The following is a 23,803-nucleotide window of genomic DNA, read 5'->3' as shown; positions in this document are numbered from 1 at the left end:
TCAGAAGACATGCCACTGCATGTGTGCACACATGTGCAGGCATGCCTCTCTTCTCTCTCTCTCTCTCTCTCTCTCTCTCTCTCTCTCTCTCTCTCTCTCTCTCTGTGTGTGTGTGTGTGTGTGTGTGTGTGTGTGTGTGTGTAATTTTCAAGAACTATTTATCAGGTCTCTTCTCACATAGGTACTAATCATATCATCAGGACTCTTCCATCACCTCTTCATCTCAACCTGCTTATAATTGGAAGGTCTACATTCCACCTCTCAAGGCTACCATTATTGGAAGTCAGGGAGTTTATATATAGATTTTGAGGTGACACAAGTCAATAGCAATGGCCTATCACTGACTAATAGTCATTTACTGATATTTGCCATGCTATCTTATACAAAATGAAATATGTGTACTACATTATTTGAATATACTGAAATCTTCCCTGCAAGAAAAAAGAAGGGGGTCCTGGTGGCCATATCAGCAGGTGGCAGTTGAAGTTTGAGGTGTCAGCACACAAGGAGGCAAACTCCTGATGGATAGACAAGACCCCAAGACCACAGACTCCAGAGTATTTTTTGCTTCTGCTGTGCCTTTACATGTTTGCTGCTGCCATCTTTCTCTGGTATATGGCATGGAGTGAATGGGTATGGGGAGATCCCCACTGCCTGTAAATGCAGCATGTTTATCTCATGTTAATATCCTATTCTACTGGGCATTTTTTACCTGTAGATTATTATGGACATAATTTTTTCTTAAGCTGTACTGTATAAGTGATAATAATAATGTTAGTTTAAGTAGAGTTTTGTTGATTAAAAGTATATACATGGAATTGTCACACAGCTAGGGTCTATGAGTTTCACCTAAGGAGCTACATAGATCACAGTTCAGATTAATGATTAAGGAAAACAATTGATTTCCCAGAAGCCAGGATGGCTCAAATTCTTTTAATCTTTTTTTCTTTCTTTTATTTTTAATTTTATAATTAATTTAATTTTACATATCAGCCAAGGATTCCGCTGTCCTCCCTCCTCCCCCCAATTTATCCCCCATTCCCACCTTCTCTAGGGCAAGGACTCACTTAGGGATTCATCTCAGCCTGGTAGATTCAGTAGAGGCAGGTCCAGTCCCCTCCTGTCTTCACCCAGACTGAGCAAAGTATCCCAGCATAGGCCCCAGGCTCCAAAAAGCCCACTCATGCACTAAGGACAGGTCCCGGCCCCACAGCCTGGGGGCCTCCCAAACAGTTCAAACTAATCGATTGTCTCACTTATCCAGAGGGCCTGGTCCAGTTCCATGGGGACTATTCAGATATTGGTTCATAGTTCAAGTGTTTCCACTAGTTTGGCTATTTGTCCCTGTGCCTTTTCCAATCATGGTCTCAACATCTCTCACTCATACAATCCCTCCTCTGTCTCACCAATTGGACTCCTGGAGCTCCACCTGGGGCCTGGCCGTGGATCTCTGCAAGTTTCCATCAGTCATTGGATGAGAGTTCTGTCTCGACAGTTAGGGTGTTCAGCCATCTGATCACCAGAGTAGGTCAGTTCACGCTTTCTCTCGACCATTGCCAGTAGTCTATTGTGGATTTCTGGGGACCTCTCTAACACCTTGCTTCTTCCTATTCCCATGGGGTCTTCATTTATCATGGTATCTCTTTCCTTGTTCTTCCTCTCTGTTCTTGACCTAGCTGGGATCTCCTGCTCCCCTAAGCTCTCTTTCCCCCAACCCTTGCCCTTCATTAGCCCCACCTCACGTCCAGTTTGCTTATGTAGATCTCATCCATTTTTCTGTCATTGGGGAATCCCTGTGAGTCCTCTTTACTAGGTAGCCTCCCTGGAGTTGTGAGTAGCAGTTTTGTCATCCTTTGCTTTACATCTAGTATTCACCTATTAGTGAGTATATACCATGTTTGTCTTTCTGAGTCTGGGTTACCTCACTCAGGATGATTTTTTCTAGATCCATCCATTTGCCTGCAAACCTCATGATGTCATTGTTTTTCTCTGCTGAGTAGTACTCCATTGTGTATATGCACCACATTTTATTTATCTATTCTTCAGTTGAAGGGCATCTAGGTTGTTTCCAGGTTCTGGATATTACAAACAATGCTGCTATGAAGATAGTGGAGCATGTGCCCTTGTGGTATGTTTGAGCATTCCTTGAGTATATGCCCAAGAGTGATATAGTTGGGTCTTGAGGGAGATTGATTCTCAATTTTCTAAGAAAGCACCATATTGATTTCCAAAGTGGCTGTACAAGCTTGCATTCCCACCAGCAGTGGAAGAGAGTTCCCCTTGCTCCACATCCTCTCCAACATAAGCTATCTTTAGTGTTTTTGATCTTAGCCATTCTAACAGGTGTAGGGTGGTATCTCAGAGTCATTTTGATTTGCATTTCCCTGATGATTAGGGATGTTGAGCAATTCCTTAAATGTTTTTCAGCCATTTGAGCTTTTTCTGTTGAGAATTCTCTGTTTAGCACTATAGCCTCCAATTCAAAGATAGACACTACCTAAGAATAAAAGGCAGGGAAAATTCTTTCCAATCAAAAGGTCTTAAGAAGCAAGGTGGTGTAGTCATCCTAATATCCAGCAAAACAGACTTCAAACTGAAATCAATCAAAAGAGATCAAGAAGGGCATTACATACTAATCACAGGAAAGTTCCACCAAGATGAAGTTTCAATTCTGAACATTTATGCCCCAAACACAAGTGTACCCACATATGTAAAAGAAACATTACTAAAGCTTAAACCACATATAAAACCCCACACATTAATAGTGGAGACTTCAACACCCCACTCTCATCACTGGACAGATCTAGATCTGCCAAATCAAAACTTAATAGAGAAATAAAGGACTTAACTGATGTTATGACTCAAATGGACTTAATCGATATCTACAGAACATTTCATCCTAACAAAAAAGAATATATCTTCTTCTCAGCACCCCATGGAACCTTCTCTAAAATCGACCATATACTTTGCCACAAAGCAAATCTCAACAGATACAAAAAAATTGGTATAACCTCCTGAGTTCTATCAGACCACCATGGTTTAAAATTAGATTTCAACAACAAAAACTACAGAAAGCTTACAATCTCATGGAAACTGAATAATGCTCAACTGAATCACCAATGGGTCAAGGAAGAAATAAAGAAAAGAATTAAAGACTTCCTAGAGATCAATGAAAATGAATATACCACATACCCAAACTTATGGGACACTGTGAAAGCAGTGCTAAGAGGGAAATTCATAGCACTAAATGCCCACAAAAAGAAGTTGGAGAAATCTCACACTAGTGACTTAACAGCACACCTGAAAGCTCTAGAACAAGAAGAAGCAAAGTCACCCAGGAAGAATAGATGCCAGGAAATAATCAAATTGAGAGTTGAAATCAATAAAATAGAAACAAAGAGAACAATACAAAGAATTAATGAAACAAAGAATTGGTTCTTTGAGAAAATCATCAAGATAGACAAGCCCTTATCCAAACTAACCAAATTCTTTTAATCTTAGTGTTGAAAGATGAATTCACAGGTTTCAGTGTGCATCCTAGCTGAAACAAACCCTTAAAATAGCTTCAGGTTAGATTAGATGTTTTGATAAAAGCTTTGAGATGAAAAACCCTAGAAAACAATCTAAAATTCACAAGGACACATAGCTGAGTTATAGATTCATTAGGTTAGGGTCAAAAATACAAAGCAGCCCAATTGTTACTAGCTGACATACTTTCCCTGCTCAGATAGGTTGATGAACAAAGATGATGATTATTTCCTTGCATCCATTTTTTGCCCTCAATCTCCTGATATAAAAGCTATTGATGAGTGGGTATGCACCTTAAAGATTTAAAGTAGAGCTGACTGATTGTTTCTCATGTATAAAAGTTTAGATAACTGTGATTCCTTATAAGATTACCTTTCAAGATAAAAAATAAAGTGACTAGTCTTTTTTTGTAACCACAATATGCAGCCTGCCAGTAAAAGAAATAGCTGAGAAAAAAATACTCCCTGCTTGTCCACACTCTGTTGATCTGTAACAAGTTGCTTAGATGTAAATGTATATGGTTTCTTGGCATGACTTTGTCTTAACCACATAAGGGAGATGAAAAACACATTTTTACCTGTATTCATTATAATAATTCACTTGAAAAGTAGAATGTAGCCACATTGTAACTCCTATATTACCTGAAAGATTTTGCTGGGATATACAAACTGTAGAAGAAAAATAAAGAGAATATAGAAGAATACAGAAAGAGTCAGAAGGAAAATATCAAGAATGATAAAATAAGGAAGAATATAGAGTTAGAAGGAAAACATCAAGAGAGAAAGAGGGACATTTCTGGATAGATATAAGAGAATATAGGACATAAAATAGAAAATACAGAAGAAGAATAAAGAGGAAAACCATCAAGAGAGTGTGTGTGTCTCTTTCCCTTAACCCCCTCGGATAAAAAAAAAAAAAAAAAAAAACACAGTACACTGATTCTGTGGATTTCCCTTTGAGCCCTGTGCTGCTGGAGGCTTGTCCTCAAGGCAGCAGAAAAGGGCTATCTATAAAACACATTTTAAGTTTTGTTTACAGTTTAACAAGCACTTCAGGGGAGATATGTATACATGCATGATTCAAGAGTATGTGAAAAATGAAATTGAGTTAAAACTTTCTAAGATTTGTTATATGATAAAAATGATTATAGTGTTAACTTTTAATTGTCAACTTTCTTCAATTGAGAAACAACTAAGGGTGCCTCTGATAGTATTTACACAGGCAATAAAATCATACGAGCTCTAACTTAAGAATGGGTTAATCCCTTGATGGATCTGTAATAGGACATTATCATGCTAAGTTAGGAAAAGGTAAGAGGTAGGACCTAGCTGTAATAAGTCTCTGGGACTATGTCCGAGGAGCAGGTGCCTGCGTTGCTTAGTTCCTCCGGTGTTACCTTTTGATCTGCCACTTTCAGGTTGCCATGATGCACAAAGTGCTCTGCTCATGGACTGACACCTCTGAAACCATTAGCCATAAGTAAACAATTCATCCCTTTAACTTCTTCACAGTGATACAAAACTAACTGAAGAAAGAATGGTACACAATGGTTTATCTCTATACAAAGTGAGCCTTAGATCAGATTGCAGGCATGGATAATGTCATCTGCAGGATAGTAGCATGATCACCCTAAATCAGCCTCCTGGGGAAGATAGACATTGCAGTCTCATTTTGACGTGATTGCACTCCAACACTGACAGTCAGTAGTAAACTGGAGAGTTGCTCATCAGGTTTACCTATCCCTGAGTCTTTCTGAAAAAGTATGTGTGGCTGTTCAAGGTCCTAACCATCCACCATGATCCCTTGTTCAGAACCATTCCACGTGAAAGAAGGCTGAGGTGGCAGAGAGAGACATGGGGCATGTGAATGTGTCACAAGCATGACAGGTGGTCTTTCTACTCATTTGTCACCTCACCTACCCCCTTTTTTATCTGCTTTTTCCTCTTTTGATTCAATAAAATATATGATATCTGCTTTTTTTATTGATTCGTTGGGAATCCTACGCCATATACCCCAATCCCACTCATCTCCCAGTCCCCCCACATCCACCCCTTCTTCCTGAAGCATCTTCCCCAAAGGAAAGTGAAAAAAGAATAAAAATAAGAAACCATTAAAAAAAAAAAAAAGAAAAACACTTCACTTTTCCCATCTCTCCATTGCTTCTTCTGTTATCTTAGTGGCACCGAGAGCTGCTATATGTCATGCAGTATACCCTTTTGTATAAAGAGCCCCACATACAAATGTTCATTGTATAATGGGTTGTTGGTCAGGTTCAAGGCCTCTAGCTGGATCCCCACCAACACTTCTCTCAGAAATCCTGCTGTTGCCCCAAGTCATGAAGAGCCTTCAGCCAGGGTTCCACGGGACCAGTCCCTTCACGTACCCTAGCAGGTCATAGAAGGGGTAAATGTTGTGGTGTTCCCACCCCAAGCCCTGGATGTGTACCTAGGTGGCAGCTGGGCCTGTTACTCCAGGCCACTAGGACCACTACTCTCAGGTCAGGGGCAGAGCCAGCTCTCCTGGGGCACGGTGAGGGGCAAGCAGTTCTCAGCTGCTGCAGGACCACAGACCCAGATGTGGTCATTGGCATTAGCTTGGGACCGGTTGTCACCATGGAACTGGTGGCGGTGAAGGCCTCTCAGATCTGGATGGGTCCAACAGCAGCATGGTCCCCAGGCTCTAGCTTGGCCCCATGTGGCAGTTCAGATTCTGGGCAGTCTCAAGAACCCCAATGGCAACAGGAGGCATAGAGCTCAATACAAACTCTGTCTGTGGCAGGGTCACAGACCCGGAAATGGCCCTGAGCCAAAGCTCGGTTGTCAGCACAGGAGACCTACTTCTTAATTTATTCCACAAGTCTTTCTCTTATAAAACACTTGGGATGGTTTGCCTGATAGTTTATTTGGAGAAAGAAAATCCTAGAACATTGGCTCACAAGACATGGCAAAACAGCACTAAAGAATTCTGTCTACATGGATTAAAATGAATTTAATCCATAATTAGAAGTCTGAACCTACCCAACTTCCATGAGACACCACAAGAAGCCAAAGTTTCCCATTTTCTATGTCTTAAAGTTATGTGTTTGTCCCTATATAAAACAAAGAAAGCGCCGGGCGGTGGTGGCGCACGCCTTTAATCCCAGCACTCGGGAGGCAGAGCCAGGCGGATCTCTGTGAGTTCGAGGCCAGCCTGGGCTACCAAGTGAGTTCCAGGAAAGGCACAAAGCTACACAGAGAAACCCTGTCTCGAAAAACCAAAAAAAAAAAAAAAAAAAAAAAAAAAAAAAGAAAGCTATGTTGTGATTGAAACCAACCAACCAATCTGTAACAAATTTCCCATTAGGAAATAATACTCTCCTTGCAATTCTGTTGAATTGCATATAAACAAGGTGTGTGTGTATGTGTGTGTGTGTGTATGTGTGTGTGTGTGTATGTGTGTGTGTGTGTGTGTGTGTGTGTGTGAGAGAGAGAGAGAGAGAGAGAGAGAGAGAGAGAGAGAGAGAGAGAGAGAGAGAGAGAGAGAAGTGCTTTCTTGCCAATGAAATATTTACTTTTTAAATTTTTTTATTGGTTTTATTTGTTTTGCTATCTTGGTCTCTCAGTTCAACAGTTTACAAATGGCTTAAAATCCGTACATTGAAATTGCTCTTCTCCCCAAATAAATCTGAACATTTGTGAGGAAAAAATGCACAATTTAAAGCCATTGCTTTTGCTCTAAACTATTAACCCTGGAGATATATGCCAGAATGGCTCAGTTGTTCAAACATAATGTCAGACTTGGGACTCTGCAGTCTGTGTTTTGAATTGACTATTTCCTTGTGATGCAGTGATCTAATAACTGTTGTTCATGTCGGGAAAAAAGAAAGCACTCAAGACAAAAGCTTGCATGGCAAACCTGTTTACTGTTTCTATACAAATTTCATGAGAACATACTCCCTTTGACAGTGTGCTGGGCCAATATTTTGTCTGGAAGACATGCTTGCAGAAACCACTAGTGATTTCCTATGAATGCTCCCTACTTTGATAAAAAAAAAAAAAGTAAAAACAATTAAACTGACAAACCTAACCAAATTGAGAAGTTTTGTACTTTTTATTATTTTAAATACTATTCTTGGCCTTTGATTGTAAACAAATACCACAGAATGACTAAAAAAATCTTTCAAGTATAGATGAAATGAAACAGAGTTTCAGGTATTCTCACATGAAGAGGTGATCATAATTCATTGGGGACTTTATAGAAATGTAAGGCAATGTACAAAGTATGAAACAATACAAAAGAAAAGATTAAGAGAAGTAATAAACTAGAAAGATTCCTTTAATAATAAAATGAAGACAACCTACTGTCTTGGTCAGTGTTTATTGCCAACTGGACACAATTTACAGTCACCTAGGAAGAAGGAACTGAGAAATTGGCAAGATTAGATTGGCCTGTTGTCAGGGTTGTACGAGATTGTCTTGATTGATGATTGATGTGGGAAGGCCGAGCCCACTGTGGGTGGCATGATCCCTAGGCAGGTAGGAATGGGCTATGTGACAAAGCTAGCCAAACATTGGCAGTGAGCAGTACTCCTTCATCTTTCTGCTTCAGTTCATACCCTAACTTCTCTCTATGATGGAATAAAAGCTAGAAGTGTAAATCAAGTAAACTCTTGTCCTCTACATTGCTTTGAGCCATGGTGTTTATAGTAGCAACATAAAGGAAACTAGAAAATCTACTAATCAAATAGCTTGCCTCCAATAGTGCCTTCTAGCTGAGGAAAGACTTACAAAGATACAAACTTGGCTAACTGACTCTTTTGCACTTTGAATTATAAATCAATAAAGAGATATTGAAAAAAAATCAAGCAAAGTGATGCAATATTGTGATACTATTTCTTTGCCACCAAATATCATCTGAACATTTACAGGGTCATGAATTCTACATTATATGTACACTAACTGCCACCCTTCTCACATCTGTATTACACTGTGTGTCAATACAGTGACACAATCTCAATCTTCAATTTTCTGAAGAGGAAGAGAACTTAGATGTCTTGGCTCAAAAATAAAAATCTTTGAGTAAATTGCCTTAGATTCAGCATATTAAATATAGTTTTGTCCTATCCACGACAAAGCTTAACTAAAACTGATGGTTCACAATTTTACCAGAACCACCTCTCACTTATAAAAAAGATTGTGTGAATTCCATTTGTTATGTTGGAATTATATTTATAAATATTAAACTACTGTGCACAAGGCAGAAGGGGTCAATATCCCACCATCTCTGTACACTTTCTATTTCAAGACTGGTTCAAGGACTGGTTGAAATGCAAAGGCTGGCATGAAGTAAGAGTTCAGAAATATTAACTGTTCCTATTACTCTACATTCCATCACTAAATGACAAGTTACTTCTCAATAATACAAATAATCATCCTTGTATGGCCACCAGTACAACAAATGTGAAGTATATGAAAATATGGGATTGGGTGGGTCATTATCTGTTTTTAGGGATAATGTATACATTTCCATTATTGCATGTTCTTACTCTTCCTTGACCCCACTGCCCATGCTTGAGCACTTGCCTTTTAAATAATAACAATTCAATGAGTGTATTATCACAAACTGCTTCTTTACCCTACACCAGATGAAGGTATTCTGTAAAGGGCAGGAGTAGGAAAGACTGACCAAGAAAAAGTCTTCCTTTAGCCTTATTTTCCCACTTTGGCTAAACCAAAGTATCAGGCAACTGGCTAGAAAATGTGAAATCCAAGTGAGATGATATACAGCAGCACACTATTGTAAACCATAAAGGGAGGCTCAAATGAAAAGATGATTTTGTTCTTGTTATTTATTAATAGTGTCATTAGTCACATTGCTATGAGAAACCCAACTAGAAAGACAGGAGACAGTATTATTCTTTATAAATGAGATGGTGGAGAAACAAGTTGAGATGCCACCTCAAAAGCAAGTAGGAAGGCAGATCAAACACGCGGCTCTACAAAACGGGTTCTTTGAGATGAAGAGCTGGCTGGGAAATGGCGACATCAAGTTAGGCAGAGGAGCAGAGGTAATGAATTAGAGGGCTAGCTTCTTAAGATTACAAAAGTCTTCTTCAAGAAGGGACTGCATTGATTGATGTGGCCTGTAATAGAAACTCAGATAATGAAATAAAACCAACATTTAAGAATTTCTGGCTGAGAACTCATTGCCATGGCAACCCTCTCAGAAGGGAACTTGTCTAAGAAAATAAGATTCACTTGACTACGCCTTAAAATGAAAACCTACACTAGAGTGAGACCAATGCAGAATTCCAAAATCACTTATTACTGCCATGCCTAGAGGTAGCACTGAAGGTGCAGGGCTGCCTTCTTTCTCATTAAAAGCTGTTACTTCTCAAGATCTATGACTCATGACGGGAACATTATCTAGTTTTGAGAGATCTCTATTGGCACTGGGTGGCTCTTAACAGTAAAAATACATCATAATTTCCCCATCTAATACATTATCTAGAAAAACACTCCTGAAAATTACAGTAATATACACCATTATAGTAAACACTCCTTTTGTAGTCTGCCTATAATCGCATAAACCCACTAAACCATATATCAATTATTAACTTTATTTCCTAGGAAAATAATCTTAGTGTAAGTAAAATCTGGCTTATATTCTTATTGCCATTCACTTTCTAACAGAGCATCTTTTTTTATTACGTGTGGTCATTCAACAAATACAAACTGGGTACACTATATTTCATCATCAGAGTGTCTTTGTGAGTCCATGGTATCAGTGACAAACAAAAAGCTTGGCCTTTTAGCTGATGCCAAGAGGGGAAACTATGGAGATGCTTTCAGCACAGCAAAGCTTAGGCTCCTGAGAATGACGCTGATAGCAAGAGTCTGCCATAGGAGACTTTAGGATGATATTGTGATAGAGGCCAAGAAAGACTAGAAAATACATAAAGTACCTGTATGCTCAAAAAATTGACAGTGAGAACATGGGATGTAAGTCAATATTTATTCCACTTCTGATGTTAGCATTTGGAGATAGCAGATAGAGTTGTCCTCTTATTTACCAGCCCTTGTCCGATTTTAATGCTTCCACCTTTCCTTCACCACCAACACTCACTCTGCTCATACCTGAAGTTTCACCAAGAAACGAACATGCTGTGAAAGCTGTTAACACCAAAATGGAGTCATGTCTGTCTGCCCTCACAAAGAACGAATGAAGCCGCTGGAGTTCTGAAGTCAGGATTCTGCAGAAACTATCCTGCAGCCAGCTTTGCTCAGTTGTGGACTGTCACCACCTTGTCATTAATTGTCTGGGGCAAAGATTATTGTCTCTTAAGTTTCTTATTTAATCCTCCTCATTTTTCTCTTAAAAAATCCACATGTGTCAATATCCTTGAATATGCTCACTGCTTGCCATGGTACATTATGTTACTAAAGACACCTAATCATTAGAGAATTTCCCTCTGAAAGTCATTCAGGTTGATAGCAATCCGTACATGTATGTTTTAGGCAAGGCAGAGTCAAAAGTCTCTCTCTCTCTCTCTCTCTCTCTCTCTCTCTCTCTCTCTCTCTCTCTCTCTCTCTCTCTGTCTCTCATTATAGGTGTGTGTGTGTCTGTGTGTGTGTGTGTGTGCTGTATATATGTATAGATTTAATTTTCTCAGAACACAATATAATTTCAAAATTCAAAGCAATTCAGGAGCTGGACTCTACTAGCCTGGCTATACCTTTCCCAAGTTGAATAAGATACAAATTAATTATATATCAAATAATGTGGTTTTCTTTTATTTGCCTTGGTATTTCCCAAAGTTTTATAGAAAAAAAACAAAAAACAAAACAAACAAAAAAAAAACAAAAGGCTAAACCCTTCATGGTCCTCTTTAATCATTATGTCTGTTTCCAATGCCCCATTATTTTAAATCTGAATCATCCTCTTCATTAATTTTAACTATATTGGAATCAGTGATCTCAAATTTGTTAAGAAATCAATTTTTATATATTTGAATTTTCCCCAAGGCTAGTCCATATTTTGGGAAATATAAAAAAAAAACTACATTTGGACTTATGTTGGAAGAAATAGATATTGGACAAGAAGAGTGTATGAATGACTAGCCAGATTGAAATTTTCATTTAAAATTCTTCATCATAAGATCAGGAAAATAGACAGGAAGTGGTGGCACACACCTTTAATCCCAGAACTCAGGAGACAGAGGAAGGAGATTCTCTGAGTTCAAGGCCAGCTTGATCTTACAGAGCAAGTTCCAGGACAGTCAGATTTACACAAAGAAACTGTGTCTCAAAAAAGCAGAAAAAAAATCAGGAAAATAATTATTATAAGCCTAAACTTAATTATTCCATGGTATTTATGAGGCTATATTAGATAAACATTCACAGACAGAAAACACAGTGTCAGATCAATCATAAACTTATTATGTTTCTCAATTTTAGTACATAAAATACAGATGGGGTATACAGTTAGTAAAAGCCCTCTCAAAGAATAAATAGAAGAGAGGAAAGAATAAGAATTTTCTGAATTAAGAAAATGTATGTTTTTATAGTGATCATTTCATCCACAATATATCCAATGACCTAAATCACCTCCTGAGTTCTAGATACTTATCTGGGGCTATACCATTGCCCTCTGTTTTCTTTAGATTGTCTCTATTTCAAACAACTATGAGGCAAGCTAAACTTGTCTCTACTATGCCCAGCACTCTGTTAGGGAGATCCCTTTGACTTTTCTTGCAGTTCTCTCCCTTTCCAAATTTCAGTTGCTCAGTAATTTTATCACCATCTAATTTATCCTGCCAAAATAAACAGTCATTTGACACCAAAATATTGGGAGACCAAATACCCGCAGATCTCAAGAGTATATAGCCACAGGCAGGTGATATGTTTCTGTAGTATCTGTTTCCAGATGTAAGGAACCATTAAGTTGCTACTGTTACCCCATCCCTGTGAAACTCACAAAGCTGTTACAGGGAGCAATCAATGGCTTCTTTAGCACAGGGATTATGAGAAATTTCCCTTTCCATAAATAAATATACTCAAGTTGAGTTTTATTTCCATCTTAACAACTATGTTTCTTCCAATAATAACATCGACCCATGTATTGTGATAAATCTGCAATGTATAGTACTATAAAACACACAACTTGCCACATTCCCCTTCCATTTCCTTGAAAATAATCATAATTTGATGATTTTTGGTAGAATGATTCATTTAATGGTGGTGAAGAACACGATTCACCATATGAGGTCAACAGTCCCATTTTTTTTTCTTTCCGAAAGAAAAGGAAAGGAGGAAGGGAAGGAGGTATCATGGGAGAGAGGGAAGGGAAAGAGGAAGGAAGATTACATAAAGGATAAAGAACAAAAATATAAGAACAAATCCTTTACCTCCAGTTAATCATTTAAGAACATGGCCATTAATTTAGCTGAGCATTTCACTTCAGATTCAACAGGTACTTTCCTTCTCTATTTTTATTTACCAATATTCATATAAATTCAGTTCAGCATTGCCTGCTAACTTTATTCAAGAAACACACTATTAATACTTCAAAGTCATCCTCAAAAATACAAAGGTAGACCTAATTCCAATCTCAAAATGACCAGAACAGAGCACTGTTTGATCACTTACAAAGGCTTGATAAAAACTAGCTAGCATAATATGCAATTCTTAGTGCTTTTCTCACATATATTGATTTAAGGTGGTCATACCTAACAATCATTTATTTCCTCTGTTAAAATGACGAATGCCACTCCTTGGCAGTTGAAATGGGTGTCTTGTTGTTGTTTTTCCTTTGGAAAACATTATCACTAGGAATACTGATAACTTTACTAGCACATTCGTTTCAGATATTAAAATCTATATATTCCAAGATGCAATCTTATATGGATATCCATTTCATAGACACTGCAGTCTCTTGCTTGTAAAATCAACTATTCATATTGACAATTTTTTTATTATTCCCAAGCACACATTTGCTTTGCTTTTCCTATAGAGATCAAATTAACTACCGGTTTCATACTTTTCTCCACTCTTTGAATTCCAGCTTTCTCTTCTGAGAACAGGGTCTTGGAGCTGTGGAAACAGCTCAGTGGGTAAAGTGTTGGTCATGAAAGCATGAAGGCCTGAACTTAGATCCCCAGCAACCATCCCTGTAAAAAGTTGAGTAGCCATGTGGCTCTGTACACTTGACACAGCCTAAAGTCACCTAAGAAGGGACTCTCAATAGAGGCATTATCAGACCACATTGGTCCATGAGCATGTCTGTGGGACTGTCTTTATTGCTAATTGAAATAAGGAGGCATCCTGCTGTACATAACACCATTCCCTGTGCTGGAGCTGGATAAGACATCTAGCTAAGCATAAACCTGTGAGTGTGCTAACAAGCAGCAGTCCTCTACAGTTTCTGCTTGAGCTCCTGCCTTGACTTCTCTTTCTCCATTAGGGAGATTCTGTTTAGAATATTTTATCATAGCAACAGAAAGGAAACCAGGAGTATGGGGGAGGAAGGTCCTAGGGACTCTGGGGTCAGGCGGGCTAATCTGAGCAAGTAAGAGACCTTCTCTCAAACAATAAGAGGAAGACATTCAAGCTGGGCAGTGGTGGCACACGCCTTTAATCCCAGCCCTCGGGAGGCAGAGGCAGGCGTATCTCTGTGAGTTCGAGTCCAGCCTGGTCTCCAAAGCGAGTTCCAGGAAAGGCGCAAAGCTACACAGAGAAACCCTGTCTCGAAAAAACCAAAAAAAAAAAAAAAAAAAAAAAGAGGAAGACATCCTAGTATTGACCTATGGCCTCTACATCACACTATGGATGCAGATTCCTGTATGTATAACACACACACACACACACAAACACATGCTTGCATGCATTTGGGTACTGATTATTTTGCAAACAGACACATTTTTTTTAAAAGAATTGAAAGGTTACCGAAGTTTTATATATATATACATATGTATATGTATGCAAATATTATAAGGTATAATTGGCATGTAAAATATCTCTTTATCTCAAGAGAATTTACCATGTTACAATGAAAAAGGATCTTTTTAACTACAGTTGTGCTAACAAGTACAACTTCAAACTGCAGCTTTCCAAATGTGTGTAAGATTTAATGTTCTCCTTGCAAACTGTACAGCAACCAGTTGGGTAAATTCTCAAGCAATGCTGAGGTCTAGTCAGCCTGCTAAGACCTCAAGAAAGTTAACTTCTTTCCCGCTCTGCAACTTCAGCAAGGTTATAATCTCTGTGGAATTAAAAATCTCAGATATCCTAGCCAAATTAATTTATTCTAGGACAAATTAAGTTATTATTGGGTACTTACAATATATAATGCTCAGAGTTTTATTTTCCTGGTGCAATTGAGATGAAAAGTCAGGCAAGGTCGAAAAAAAAAGCAAACAGACAAATACCTTCAATGCCAGCTTTCTCTCAGAACACTGTTAAGAAAATAGATTAGATGCATGTTTTCTGAATTCTCTCTGTCTAATTTCATAAAATGTGTAAGTGTGTGTGTGACATTTTTAGTTACAGGTTATTAGGTTATGGGGAATAAAATGAATCTGAAGGAATAACAGTGTTCAGGAAAAATACATGGAGTAAGCTTCTGAACGTGAATTGAATCTGAAGATGCATATGTAGATACCCAGTATGCTCACATACACAAAGGTTAGACAGTGCTAACCGTGTGTACATATTGCTAATGTAAAAGAAATGTGTAAAAGAAATGTACAATATTATGATAAACTCAGCACTGGCTATTTTCTTTGCATAAAGTCTGAGAAGGGATGAAAAACAAAGAACTCTGAAGTACTTACAACTGATCGGAGGTTATTTTCTTTCACCAGCTTCAAGGATGATTGATAGCAATTTGCAAGGTCTTCCTTGTGGGAACCATTAATGTGGCCTCTGGCTATTGGCCCTACGGTATGGATGACATCTGAAAATGCAAAAGAAATGAGAACATGATAAGTGAAGTACTGTTTACTTTTCACACAACTGGTGCTTTATTTATTTTACATATTAGTGTTGGGGCATGGAGACAGGGAAGCTAAGAAATATTGATAACATAAATGCTCCATTGTAAAAGATTCCAGGGACATAGGCTGTCAAGGCAGTCCACGCCCCACCCCACCCCCCAGGAAGGTGACACCAGAGAAAGGAATTTCGCTACCATTGAACTGTTCCACAGGTATTGGTCGGGTCCAAGTGTGACAGATCATTGTATAAGATGTGTACAATTGACACCCTGGAAGAAGACAAATTCTTGGTGGATTATATACTAAGAAATAATTGCCAGAAAAATGAGTATCTGAAATGACAGGGGAAGGAAGAGCCAATGCCAGACACAATTCTCCTTGTAAATAAGATGTTATGTGATATAAAGAAGATCTTGAAAACATCACCGAAAGGATTTTCTCCCAATCATGATCCTAAAATGAAAAACTTTAAACTACTACTAATAGTTTGACATTGTCCAATCTCCACAAACATGAGCGGTACTAGGACTAATAGTATGCACACATGCTGACTGATGGTTCACACCTTATTTTTAACATTAGGACTCTCACAGAGTAATCTGTTCTTTCCAATCTCATTGTGGGTTTAGAAATGTAAAATTTGACAGTTTTTACTTTTGCATGTAAACCTCAAGCACTGTGTTATTTTTTTCCCTGTTTTACACACACATAAACTGTTTCAAGAAGTGCTGGGATTGAACCCAGAGCCTTGCTGTGCATGCTAGGCACACATGCTACCACTTGATTTACAGCTGCAATTCCCACATATGTAAGTTTTTAAATTCAGAAGCATTACAGAATAAGATTATCCTCATTTCAAAGTTAAAAAAAAGGAGAAATGAAATTTCAATCCAAATTACTTGAAATACATTGTAACTTTTGCTTCCTAGTTTTCTATGTTAATTGAATAATTATGACATTTCACTGACGTAAGTTACAAGAACTAATCAAGTTTGATCAAAGAGATAAATTTTGGTCTGTATTAGCAGACTATTATAATGAAATGAAATTATTTACTTTGGCTAATCAGTACCACTTAGTTTTAACAAGGACAAGAATAAGAGTGCTTTGAAAAAATAGGAATATGGCACAGTTAAAATTATATGTAAAATCTGAATTGAGACCCATAACCTACTAAGGAAGGGGAACTTTGCTGGCCCACTGCTAAATACTGAGACCATTATATGATATTTGAGAAAGGCCCTCTAAGCAGGATTTCAACGATTAATTCTAAAACAATATTTAAACTCTTGCCAGACAATATTAAAAATGATGTCATATGATCAAAGTGGGCAGAAAATCTACACCACTGAGCTCACACAGAGTTATTTCACAGGTGGGCCTGGTTCTCATTGTAGTGGGAACTGCCCCAGCATAGAAGTGGAAAATAAAGTAAGATTAGGTTATACACATTGAAACAAAGCATATAATGATATTATTATTTTGCAATAAAACAACATAAACTACATATATTCAGGAAATAGGACCTTTGGTTCCTATGTAATAAACTTTCCAATGACTATGTTATGTTAGCTACTATTTTTTTAATAGATGCTAGACTACAGGGGAGCAGGACCTGCTTTACTTGATTGCTTATGGTTACTTGTTTGTATCCAGCTATGATGCTCCAAGTCATTTAATGAATACAAATATGGGAAAGTTGAAGACAAACAACACTGAATCCTATAAGGCAGTATCCCAGAGGGTGCAGTCATACATGAGTTAAAACTAAGACTCTATGGGGTAACATTAAGACACACCTGCTACTTTAGTTTAGGTCATCTCTGGGCATATAGTGTCCCCTCATGGCTTGTGGCTTTCCATGAGGGAGCTACAGAATAGGATTATCCAAATCCATTTAAGTGTTGGAACTTGTGTTATGCATGGAACTCATAGAAGACCAAGGTACACAAATAAAGCTTTGGGGAAGGTTGTAGGGCCACCTTGGCACTCTCATTCTTACTGAACAAGTTGAGGCCTAGCTTTTCCACCACCCCTTACATAACTGAACACCAGGACATGGTCATGGTCATGCTCCCCCTGCTTTGTACAGAGATGAAGAAGTGCTTCTTAAGTGAGGCTATGAAAGATGTGCCTACTTGATGCAAGGAAAGAACAGGTCTTAGAGGCACTAGTGGGAAGAACCGTGGAGGGGAGGCGCCTATGAGAACTGGAAGTGGTGACAAAATAAAAGCCCCTCGTGTTTTCTTTTAGCCATCAATGTCCACATAACTTCAGTGGAATTCTGAAAAATGATTCTATGTGTTTCTGCCACTCTCCATTTCATTTAAAAGTCAGAGAACAAACGGCCTATAAATGAGCTTCCCCAATATCAAAATATTGATTCCTGTATTTTATGCTCTATATTAAATTTACAGCATTCAAGATCAAGTATTATTATTGACCAACACACTGACCTCTCAGATTCACAAAGCTGGAGGTGAATAGATATGAGGCTTCAAGGGAAATTCCTTTCATTACTTAATTGTTCATTTTTCTTATTAGTAACCACTCCATATTGGGTTCTGTTTTTCCTCTCCATGCAGTTCCTAATTTTCCTAAATCCCATGCAGGCGGACAGTTTCTAACTGCAGTCCTACCTCTGAGTGGTCAAATACCCATGGTAGGTCACCATTTTTATGAGTCCCTGACTTGACTTCCTTAGTTGTTAAACAAATCAGCTGTTTCTTTGATGTCATTTCTTCAGTGTTGTACAGCATCATTAATAGTTAAGATTGTAATGGAGGCAGACTTAGCACACAATGATATGTGGACATTAAAAAACAAGCAAACAATAAAAAAACAAAACAAAATAGCAAAACTACTTGAACATTATTAGGAGGCCCAAAAGGTTTTATGACAGGGATTCTTTAAAGTATCCCAAGTACCATAGGCTAGCCTTTAAAATATTTTAATTGAATATATTAGAAATAAAAAATTTGAAACAAACAGCTCCTATAACTTCAAGGATTCTTTACATTGATTTGTATTTTCAAAACTGAATAGCATCTTCACAAGGTACAGATACATATGCATGCAAGCATCCATGGGCAATGCTTAACCTTAAGCATGGATTCTGAATGCCTTGGGACAGACAATAAAATTAGAATTTCTAAATTCAATGCCTCATAACCAGCAACACTCACAAAATGAACCACATCATTGTTTATAGAGGAAATGCAGCATCTAAGGACCTTCAGCACACATACAGGAATGCAAAAAGAATGTTAGACTTTAAATCCGGAGATCTAACAGCCACTTAGAAGATCCAAGTCTTCCACTATGAGCTGTGTGAACTCGGGCAAGATTCTTTCCTTTTTTGGGTTTCAGTCCTCAGAGCTCAAGGGGGGTTGTGTCGGTCATATCTTTTGTTGTTGCTTTGACAAATACCTGAGAGAAATGGCTTTGCTCTTTTAAGAGGAAAGATTTGTCTTGGCTGATGGTCTTGGAAGCTTTGCTCAATGGAGTACTTGCTCTGCTGTCTTGTCCCAAAGCAAAAGCAGAAAATCATTTGGCATGTGTGTTAGAGTATGTGGTGGAGGAGAGTGCTTACCTTATGGCATCCAAGATGAAGTAGGAGGAGAAAGGGCAGGGGAATATATATATATACACTGGCTTCCTCTAATGAGTATTCTGCTTTTATTTTTCACTATGCCCTAGCATTGCTATTGAATTATGAATCTATCCAATCACTTTCCAAAGTCCATAAGATGCTACAGAATGTTTGCCATACACAATGTGGGGGGGAAGCATTTCATATTCAAAGCACAATGATAGAGTTAAGTAATAATCTTTGTAAATGTTGAGGCTATGTGCTTTTCTATGGGCTTATCAGAAATGGAAGTATAGATCTTAAGTAGTCTAATTCACTATTGTCCAGATAAATTACCATCAATAATGCTTCAAGTTTAACAAGTATGTCTATATAGTGAAGAATAATCAGCACTGTCCACAGAGAGTGATTTAACCACATCTGTCAAAAGTGCAACTGTACAATCATTTAGATCTAGTTGTATATTTCTATGTCTTGTGGATAATATACTTTTTCATTCTCATATGACTATTTAAATATATCCTTTATGACGATATTGTGTGACATAGACAAGGTTTGAAAACAGCCTAGACGTCCATAGACAGAAGACAAGTTCAACAATAATACATTTTTACAATGAGACATTATGTTTCCATAAGTATACATATATATACATACATATATATATATATGTATATATATATATGAAAATGTTATTAAGGAAACTTGCCATTAATTATTTTGCTTCATGAAAATATTATTTTGAGGTAAGCATAGGTTATAGGCAGCATATAAAAGGGCAAGTTTCTGCTTAATGTTTAAGGAAATGGAAAAACTAATTATCTTCATTTCACTATGAAACTCACTTTCAAGCATCACCATATAAAACACTAAACCATGTTTGAATAAACATAATTAACATGTTCTCTCTATTACCAAAAAATGAGCATCTTTCTCCTATATGATTTGCATCTACCTTTAAAGTCTTAATATAGTCATAATAAGCAAATAGAATTCGCCATAGTCATATGTACTATATTTCAGAATTATCTCAATAGCCAAAAAATTTGAAATAACTGTCAAGAACTTTTAGAGATAAAGAGGGTGACATGGAAACCAGTCTGCTCCTCCATGTTTAAGAACCCAAGATCTGTGCCCAAATGAATAGATCAATGTGAAGAGATATATTATCACAAGATAAGATTCTTAGCTTTAAATGTTTCCATTGTCACTACATATTGATAGAATTTATGCATATTTGTATATGCATGTGCTTACCATGAATCTCACTAACTGACCCTTCAATTTGTATACATTCAATGCCTGGTTAGCTACAATTATGTAAGAGGTGACTGCAAAACGTGGTGGTTTAATGTAACAACCACGTCTTTATTATTTCAGATGTTATTTGTGGGTCAGAAATTCTGAAAGGAAACAAGTCATGGGGTGTAGCTTAGAGTCTATCATACAGCTCAGTTAAGCAATTGCTTACCTAATAGTGGCAGAATATAGTGGCCAAGGGTTGGGAGGGGGGTATCATTCTCTCTGATGACTTCAGTGGTTCTCTGTATGGTAAGCATAAGGTTCTATGTGTATGTCTGGCTTTCCTCACTGAATGGCAGCCATACAGCATTTTACTTACACAAAAGCTCAGCTTTCCAAAAACAAGAACATGAGCAATGGTGTCTTTTATAACAGAGCGCTGGAAGTCACACAGCACCACTAACACTATATTCTGCTGGTTACAACTGCCACAGCAGGGAAGACATTTTGTTTCAAATTGAGTGATACAATCCCTTTCTTTTGATGAGAACAATATCAAAGCCTTTGTGTAAAATGTTAAAAGCCACAGTCCACAGTTTCCCAGACCCAGCTTTGTGAGGTGAGTTTTTGGTACATATATGTATCATTTTCAAACTGTAGTATAAGACAAATATAAACCCATAAAAGAGACTGACACGGTTAATTCTATCACCAGTATAGAGTTCTCTGGCCTATTATCTTAATGAGTTAATTAATGAGTCAATAAAAGTCAGAGCCAGACAAGACAGGAATCTGAGATGAATATATATTCATCATAAACAAAATTTAGTGTAGAGACTGTGGTGTGACTGTAGCTCCTGGATTCAAACACCTGGCTCAGCCTAATTTTGTTGGTTCTTTTGAATTAGAATCTGGTAAGACTTTGTGGACACAGAGAAGGTCAGGTGTGGAGGCTATAGCATCTGCATCCTAAGTCTCTAGGAGCTGTCATACGATCCCACCTCCCCAGAGTGTCTACCCCCACATTCAGGGAAGGCAAAGCAGCCTTTGAGCACTGTTCTCATTTCACTCAGGAAATCCAAGAGAACAGAAATGTAATTTGTACATTTAATCAACATTTCAAATGCAGCCCCTTGAAAAGGTGTGGAAAATGAGGGGGCAGGCCCTTTTGTGTCTCATCAGACTCGAGTGTGGCAAGACAAATGGAACCTTTTCTGTTCATCTATTTCTGAAATCAATCAGTTGATAAATCAGCTCTTGTTTTTAAGCTCTGTGCTCCCCCATCCCTTTTTATCCTGGGAAATTAGTCTGAACCACACAGAAAAGGAGGGTGAGATAGAAGGTTGCCTTTAAAGGAGTACACAGATGAGCCCCTCATCATTTCCAAAAGTATAAATTGAAAAATGTGTGAGTAGAATGCCTAATAAATGCTGAAAACAGTAGAGCTATTTACATAGATTCAATCAGACTTATGCATGGCAAAACAAATGCAGCTAAAACATTCTGTGGAAAATATTAGCATAATGAATTTTAAAACAAATGTGAGAGTGCATATAGGTTGCTCTCATCATTTTCCATTTGAGGAGTGACTGTGCTACATTCATACTGTTAATGAACAGTCGGACCAAGTATAGAATCAATTACAAGTTGCTTTCATTCACTCTACTCTTGTATTCATAAGTATAATCGGTCCATCTAACAGTCTGCATAATGATGCCATGCCCTGTCAATCATATTCAAACCGTATGAATTTTAAGGAGAAAACCAGTGCATGGAATTAAATTGATTTTCTTTTCTAGAGATACGACCAGAAAACCAAGCACTAAAGGTACTATTTGTAAATCTTATTGACCAATTTATATGATAAGCGACACCAATCTATGACCTGAAAGAGAATACTTCAAGTTCAGTTAACAGGAAATTGAATTACCACCTGATCGCATTACAAAATAAATGCTTCTTTATTCTTCCTATATACATCAATGTTTTCATATACATGGTTTCAAAACTTGTTTTCTCTTATTATATTTCAAGAAACAATCAATTGTCCATATAATGTTTTTTCAAAGGTGCAGCAGACTTCAGTGACAATATTAGTCAGCTCTTGCCTTGCATCATATTTCTGAGTTTGGATTATTCTTGTACATTTCTTTAGTTGAATGCTGAGTTTCTATGTCCATGGAGACTATAGTCATCCAACTTCTTACATGAATTTAGAATAAACTAAGAGTTACATTAATTTATAATCTAGTATCCTTTGGCTCTGTGAGTTGACTTTTCTTTTTCTCATAAAAATCACTTTTGGTGTCCTCACTCAGCCTCTTGGTGCTATACCTTCCTATGTCTAAGATTAAGCAAATAGCTGATAACCAATATTAGCATTTTCAGCTGATGAAATCACACAGACTACACCATGAAAGCTCATAAGAATGTACCAAGCTCAATTGGAGGGTTGGTCTTTTTTTAAAATGAGATTTCATTAACACTGTTATGTTTGGGACATCATATGCTGAAGATATGTTTCACACTTCATTGATTTCAAAGCTATGAGGTTTTACGCTGGTGTTATATTATTCAGGCTCTTCAGAGCCAAATGTCTTCTACATTAAAAAGAAAAGTAAGGGACAAAGTTCATCTCAATTTTTTATTAGTTTCCACCTCTTACCAAAGGTTTATTTAAGACTGTCCTCGTTCAAAAATAACAAAAGTTGACTTTGCTAGTGGAACTGTGTCCCATTTCAAACTGAGCTCTTACACACAGCCATTAAAAATTACACACTTTGTGATGCATACAGAGAGAAATCCTAGAGTCAATCACTTGGTATCTTTGACATTTCACAGGGTAGTGGGGGCATCCAGATTATAATAGTGTTATTTCCAATAGAGATGGGTCACAGAGGGAGTGTGGGAAGCTGAACTCCCCACAAAATCCCAACATTCAACATCAATTTACAACTAACTCAAAGAGAACACATCCTAGAAGGAAGTGAGTCAAAGACATGGCATTTCTATTGCCTCCAAAGTAGGGGTGAGGGGAGAGGAAGGCCCAGACAGACAATATGACTTTTTCAAGGAAGATGATAAAAACGCTTTTGTTTTGTCTTAAGAGATGACAGCAACTTCGCCTTTTCAGAGACATGTAAAAACAGCACTGTATTAGGATTCAAGGAGAAAACAATCCTTACAAATCACATATGGCAGGCAAAAATGAATGGATGTAAGTCTGCATTGGAAGGGCAATTCTGAGCACAGAGACTAGGCTAGAAATGGCATGTTTTGAGTGGCGTATGTGAGGCATGCAGGGCTGCACTGAGGTCCTGAATGTGCACTTATTCTCTGTTACCACTAGAAATACAGATGAGAAAGATTCTTCTGCAATCATTCACTTACCCATGGATTCTACTTCTTATTAACAATGCCATTTCACTGGGTGCTGGGATTTGGGGACCAGTAGCCATGGCTGGCTTGGA

General features: G+C 37.7%; 1 protein-coding gene across 1 annotated transcript in view; it reads right to left on the bottom strand.

Annotated features, from left to right (window-relative positions):
- The window catches only part of Macrod2 (mono-ADP ribosylhydrolase 2), a 1,962,999-nt gene that overhangs the window by 799,442 nt on the left and 1,139,754 nt on the right, over positions 1–23,803 (bottom strand). Inside the window, exon 6 of the mRNA XM_028884439.2 lies at positions 15,338–15,459. Within this exon, the coding sequence (XP_028740272.1) occupies positions 15,338–15,459 (122 nt within the window). The remainder of the gene's footprint in view (positions 1–15,337; positions 15,460–23,803) is intronic.

This window comes from Peromyscus leucopus, chromosome 4 (genome assembly GCF_004664715.2).
Source record: "Peromyscus leucopus breed LL Stock chromosome 4, UCI_PerLeu_2.1, whole genome shotgun sequence".
Taxonomy (NCBI): domain Eukaryota; kingdom Metazoa; phylum Chordata; class Mammalia; order Rodentia; family Cricetidae; genus Peromyscus; species Peromyscus leucopus.
This window is presented reverse-complemented; position numbering and strand designations above follow the sequence as displayed.